This window comes from Sceloporus occidentalis, unplaced genomic scaffold, assembly GCF_023333645.1.
Source record: "Sceloporus occidentalis isolate IW3139 unplaced genomic scaffold, rSceOcc1.0.p SCAF_3, whole genome shotgun sequence".
NCBI classification, from domain to species: Eukaryota; Metazoa; Chordata; class Lepidosauria; order Squamata; family Phrynosomatidae; genus Sceloporus; species Sceloporus occidentalis.
The window spans coordinates 42,078,251-42,084,959 of record NW_028316983.1 but is presented as its reverse complement, the minus strand read 5'-3'; the positions used below and the strand labels follow the sequence as shown (position 1 = coordinate 42,084,959).

Here is a 6,709-nt window from a genome sequence, read left to right as displayed (position 1 = left end):
TTGTACATTTTCCTTGTGACTCTATATCCCAACAGACACGCTCTCAGAGTGGTGGAGCCTCCTCCTTTAAACAGAAGCTGGATGGCTGTTTTGTCACAGAGGGTGCTTTGACAAACTAGTACTACGCGGTTATAGCGCTGCTACTCCACTTTAATTGCTCTGGCTGCCTCCTGTTGCATTCTGGGACTTGCAGTTTAAGGAGGGGGCATTTAGAATTCTCAGCCAGAGAGCTCTTAGGCCTCACTGAACTACAGAAACCAGAATGCAACAGCAGGCAGCCAGGGCAGTAAAGGGAATATCAGCACTATAATAGGGTAGAATCATAGAGTTGGAAGAGACTGCAAGGACCATCCAGTCCACCCCCTGCCATGCAGGAACTCCCAATCAAAGCATCCTCAACAGATGGCCATTCAGTCTCTGCTTAAAGACCTCCAAGGAAGGAGACTCCACTACACTCTTGACACCCTTACTGTCAGGAAGTTCCTCCAAATGTTGAGGTGGAATCTCTTTTCCTGTAGCTTGCATCCATTGTTCTGTTATGTTCTCTGGAGCAGCAGAAAATAAGCTTGCTCCCTCCACAACATGACATCCCTTCAAATATTTAAACAGGGCTATAATAGCACCTCTTACCCTTCTTTTCTCCAGGCTAAACATCCCCAGCTCCCTAAGTTGTTCCTCATAGGACATGGTTTCCAGACCTTTCACCATTTTAGTCGCCCTCCTTTGGACACAGTCCAGTTTCTCCACACCCTTTTAAAACTGTAATACCCAGAACTGGACACAATATTCCAGGTGGGGCCTGACCAGAGCAGAATAGCGTGGCACTATTACTTCCCTTGATCTAGACACTATACTGTTGTCTTCCTGCATGGCAGAATGAGGTTGCACTGGATGGCCTTGCTTGGGGCCTCTTCCAACTGTGTCATAGTTTATCACACGAAGGAGATGATGATCATGATGTGTATTATATTTATTTGTATCCCACTCTTTCCCCAGAACTGGGACTCAATGCGGCTTCACATTAAAAAAGCAGTACAATTAAAAACATAGCTAAAGTACAGTGGGCCCTTGTTATCTGCTGGGGTTTGGTTCCAGGATTCACTGTGGATACCAAAATCTCTGGATGCTCAAGTCCCATGAAATACAAGGGCACAGCATTTATATAAGTCCCTGATATAAAACAGCAAAATCAAGGTTTGGTATTAGAAATTTATACTTTTTTTTTGGGGGGGGGGGAGTATTTTCAAGCCGCGGATGCTTGAATCAGTGGATAAACACAAAATCTGTGGATAAGGAGGGCTGACTGTACATTAAAAAGGAATTAAATTATTGCAATATTAAAACAAGATAGTTATTAAAAGAATAAAACACATTTTAAAAAGATAAATCTCTCTCTATATATATACATATAGTTTATTATATATATATTAAATGTGTTTTATTCTTTTAATAACTTTTAATATCGTAATTAATTCCTTTTTAATGTGTGTGTGTATATATATATATATATATACACACACACTCACACACATAATGTACATACAGTTAGTTGCCCCTCCTTATCCATGGATTTTTTTAATCCACGGATTCAAGCATCCACAGCTTGGAAATATTCCATATATATATATATATATATATATATATATATATATAATTCGAAAAACCAAACCTTGATTTTGCCATTTTTTATAATGGACACCATTTTGCTCTGCAATTATATTTAATGGGACTTGAGCATCCACGGATTTTGTTATCCACAGGGGATAACAAGGTCCCACTGTATGTATGCGTGTATATGTGTGTGTGTGTGTGTATATATATATATATATATATGAGAGCTTATCCCGGAAAACCTGCGTCATTAAGCAAAACGATTTCCCACAGCGCCGCCATGAAAGCGGTTGCAAAGAAGCATTAAGGCGTGCATCTTTTCACTTTTGGGGTGTTCAGGGACAAGGCATTTCCGACATGGCCGTATTTGTGTGATTGAGATGTGATGAGCATTCGCTCAATTGACCCCTTTTCCAGTTTATTTGCGCTTGGGTCTCCCTTCAGGGGCGGAATCAGCCCCAGACCCAGTGAGGACGATGCGGCCCTTCTTCTTTCTTTCCCCTCAGAGAGAGAGAGAGAACCAGGCCTCCTCCTCCTCCTTTTGGCGCGCGGGGCGCGGGGCATTGTGGGACTCAGCGGCCCATCCAGTGTCCCGGGGGAGAGGGAGAGAGAGAGAGCGAGAGAGAGAGAGGCAGCAGCATGTCGGGCCCCGAGGAAGAGCCCGGGCCGGGCGCCCCCAGCCTCGCCGCCGCCTGCTCCTCCTCGCCGCCCCCGCCGCCCTCGCCCTGCCCGGTCCGCTCGGCCCTGGGCCACCTCTGCCAGGAGCTCAACCTGGACGCCGGCAGCGCCGCCGAGGCCCTGAGGGACTTCACCGCCCTGAGAGGCACCTACAGCCTGGAGGTGGGGCCGCCAGGCAGGGCCACTCAGCGGGAAGAGCCCCGGCTCCCTCCGCCTCTGGGGCAGCCTCCATTTTGAGTAGCACTAAGAACAGAGTCCCCATGTTTTTCCAGGGCACCTCCTCCATTCCAGCCTCCTTCTCCCCGGGAGGAATCCCAGAGGAGCCTCCATTTTGAGCAGGACTAAGAGCAGAGAGACCAGAGGTCCTCCATTTCCAGGCCATGGCCTCCATTTCAGCTTTCTTCTGCCCAACTTAAAGAGCTGGGGATGTTTAGCCTGGAGAAGAGAAGGTTAAGAGGCGATATGATAACCCTGTTTAAATACTTGAAGGGATGTCATATTGAGGAAGGAGCTAACTTGTTTTCTGCTGCTCCAGAGAATAGGACCCATTGGAGCAATGGATGCAAGCTCCAGGAAAAGAGATTCCACCTCAACATTAGGAGGAACTTCCTGACAGTGAGGGCTGTTCGACAGTGGAACAAACTCCTTCCTCGGAGAGTGGTGGAATCTCCCTCCTTGGAGGTCTTCAAGCAGAGGCTGGATGGCCATCTGTCGCAGGGGATGCTTTGATTGTGATTTCCTGCATGTCAGAATGGGGTTGGACTGGATGGCCCTTGCGGTCTCTTCCAACTCTATGATTCTATGCTTCCCCGCAGCCTGGAAAGTGGCGGATCAGGGCCTCAGAGGCTGCCGCTGTGGCAGCTGAGGCCCCAATCCAGCAGGGAAAGGGCCAGTTACAGGCCGCCCCAAATGGGCTGTCTGTAACACGCCCAAGATAACTAAATTGAGGCTGTCATACTTTGGCCACATAATGAGGAGGCTGGACTGATTAGAAAAGATAGTAATGTTTGGGGAAGTGGAGGGGAGTAGAAAGAGAGGGAAAGCACATGCCAGATGGAGAGACTCAGTCAGAGAGACCATGGGCCTGAATCTGTGGGATCAGAGCAGGGAGATGGAGGACAGGAGAGCTTGGAGATGTCTCATTCACAGGTTCCCCCTGAGTTGAGATTGAGTTGAGGCAGCTAATGACAAATGTTGTTGTGTACCTTCAAGTTGTTTCTAACTTATGTCGAACCTATCATGGGACTTTCGTGGCAAGTTTCTTCAGATGGGGTCTTTGCCTTTGCCTTCCTCTGAGGTGGGAGAAAGTGTAACTTGGCCATGGTCACCCAGTAGGTTTATATGGCCGAACCAGGATTCAAACCCTGGTCTCCAGAGTCATAATTCAATGCTCATGAGGAGTTAAAAAGCCCCCTTCCAGCTTTGAAGTGGTGGGTGGGGATTATCCTAATAGATTTGTAACCATCTTTCCCCTCTTGCTCCAACATTATGAGGAAAATGGGGTGCCAATGGAAGTACATTTGCTACATCTCTTTTGCACATAGAGCATTTAATGTAGATGAAGCCCACATATTATTAAGCTCTCTTTCCTTTAGCAATGTCTTGCAGCTGCTGCTTGGCAGAGGGATTCAGTCTGATCAGTTGAAACCTGCATATTAACTGCCTATCTCATAGAAAGAAGCAACACGTCTAAAATCTATAATGTTTCAGCTCTTTTAATTCAACAGGATTAACAGCTCAGTTGTATGTGTACCTACAGAGGAGTACGCACCATTCAGTTCACTGAGATTTACTGCCCGATAGGTGTGACATTTTAGCCTTGTTAGTATGTATGCTTAAAACCAACAGAAATTTATGCTTGAAATATTGCAGTTTAATTTTGTTTCGACGAGCATTTGCGTTTTGACCGTGTTGCTCTTATACTCTGGATGGGGAAAGTTAATTTTTTCTACTAAACTGAGATCCTGCAATTAGAAGGAGGCACCAGGTTTTCTAGAAGGATGCAGAAACCAGAAATTTAGTGATAATTCAGTATATTCTCCTAGAACTTTGAATGAATTCCAGGTTTCCTTTTCAAATTTAGCACCTGAGAATGTTTTGATTTAAGTCTTGAAAGTCGGTGTGGTGTAGGGATTACAATTCCAGATTTGGATGAGGAAGCCTCAAGTTCAAATACTCCTTCAGCCATAGAGCTCACTGGGCTGACAGTTATTGTCTCTTTGCCCAAGCTATTTGAAAGGGTTGTTTTGAAGGACTGCTGGATGAGAGATGTATATAAATAGAGCAAATAAAATAATTGAATGCTTAAGTGGTAATGTTTGCTAAATAGCCATATTTGTTATGTTGGTTGTTTGTGTTTGTTTTTCAAGTTACTATGAATGGTACCCAAAAGATACATGAAAGAATAGCAACCCTTGCCACTTTTGGTAATTAAATATAAACTAAGAGTGTTCTAGATTACCACAGTTAATTTAAACACGTGATACACATTTTGTCTAACTGCAAGATTGAAAGAGGCTAGCTTTGGAATTTGGCACTGAACTCAAAATGTTAAGATTCTTAGTGAAGAGACTGAGGGACTTTGCTGACTTTTGAAAATTGCATCCAAATAGCAAAAACTTTCTTCTGATAATCAAGTAGATATCCTGATCTGAACATCCTGTTAACCATTCCTGAAGGTGTCCTTGGGCATGTGAATTAACACCCCCACTCAAAAAAAAACCCACCAGTGTCCTGGTCTGTACATGCAGGTTGGACAAGGATGAATAGATGCATCATTTAATGGGCTTATAATGCTACTGGCTATGCTTGTACTACATTTCTGCTACTTCAGGGATAAATTTTCATGCTAAAAACTAAAGTAGAAGCAGAACTGTTCTGTCTTTTTTCAGAGGGACAAAGCTGTGCCATGGTAACTTTTGAACTGTATGTCATGAAATTTCTGTGCACTGCAGAGGATTCAGAATTAATTTAGAAAAAATGATTTATTGGGTATTGATGAGGGATGTAGGCTAGGTATTTGAGATCTCACTATCATTCTATGCATACTGACAATGTGCTTTGTAACATATCTTAAGGTAACATGGCGTAAGAAGAGGCTATTGATGATGAATGTTGGGAAACCTCTCTTTAGGAGAAAGTTGGCATTGATCATGAGAAAAAGTCCAAAGTCATCTTTTGGGGGGGGGGGATTGGATGTGTGTTTATTAAAAAACCTAAAATATTTTGAGGTTTTTACTTTTATATGTCAAGAAATAATGTTCGTTTCTAAAACATCTTCCAGACATTATCACATTTAGGGTTTAGATTGTAAAATACAGGTTGAGAACTGTTGCATTTCAAAACTGTTATTTCTTTTTTCAGGGAGAAACTGTACATTGGCTGGCTTGTGCTCTGTATGTTGCCTGTCGTAAGAGTATAATTCCCACTGTAGGAAGTGGCTTGATGGAAGGAAATTGTGTTTCACTGACCCGGATATTACGTACAGCAAAGTTGAGGTATTGTTATTTTTTAAATAAACAAGTGAAATAGTTCCTTTTATTCTGGAGACATTAGCTTATTTGTGTTTATAATTAATGCCTCAGAACTTCAAAATGAGACTTGAACATGTTACACATTTACTGTTATTTTAAAAGAAAGCAGACTAGTAGTATGCATAAGATTGCAGTCTTAGAGACAAAATACTACAAAACTGGAAGTTTTAAAATATTTATATGCCACAGTTCACTAACAAAATTTCTTGGTAGTGTACAAATTTTGTTTAAGAGAGATCCACAATAAAAAAAACATATTTGTACTAAATTAGCTTTTAAAACCAGAAACTGCTTGGTTAAACAATGAAGTTTTTAACAGGTACTGAAACACCATGAAGGGTAGTGCCTATTGTCCTTCCGGAAAATACATGCAGATTAAATGCCTTTATGCTAATGGTTCAACCTTTCCTGTTAGCTTTATAAACTGCATGTGTGCATGTGTGTTTTACAGAACATGTAGCAGAAGATGGCACTTGGGTCATCATAATACAGTTGAAAATGTGGTGAAGCTCAGAACAGCATATGTCAGTAAACCAGATTTCTTCCATCCTATAGCTCGTTGCAACCAAATAAATAAGGCAGCATGCAGGGGGCTGCAAGGATGACAAGAGAACAGGAAAGTTCCTTTGCACAAGTATAAAACCAAACACATTTAATGTAGCTTCATAGTGTAAACCTGAATCATATTTGATTCTGTTGCTAAAACAATTAACAAAGCTAGATAGAACAAATAAAAAGTATTCCACTGAGACATCATATAATGTCAGTTTTCTGACTTCTTAAACAGTAGAGATCTCTAATTAATGAAAGCACATTCCAGATAGCTTTAAAGATGCCATGTGCAGCTGGCAAAACTAATAAGAATTACTCAGAAGTAATTGCCAAAA

The 6,709-nt window shown here is 42.3% G+C and overlaps 1 protein-coding gene across 3 annotated transcripts in view; it reads left to right on the top strand.

Annotated features, from left to right (window-relative positions):
- The first annotated feature begins 2,217 nt into the window (after positions 1-2,217).
- RBL1 (RB transcriptional corepressor like 1) overlaps positions 2,218-6,709 on the top strand; it is a 49,274-nt gene continuing 44,782 nt past the window's right edge. For all 3 annotated transcript variants that reach the window (XM_089514131.1, XM_089514132.1, XM_089514135.1), the window contains exons 1-2: positions 2,218-2,451; positions 5,653-5,786. In XM_089514131.1, coding sequence (XP_089370257.1) covers positions 2,251-2,451; positions 5,653-5,786 — 335 coding nt within the window. In that variant the 5' untranslated portion in view covers positions 2,218-2,250. The remainder of the gene's footprint in view (positions 2,452-5,652; positions 5,787-6,709) is intronic.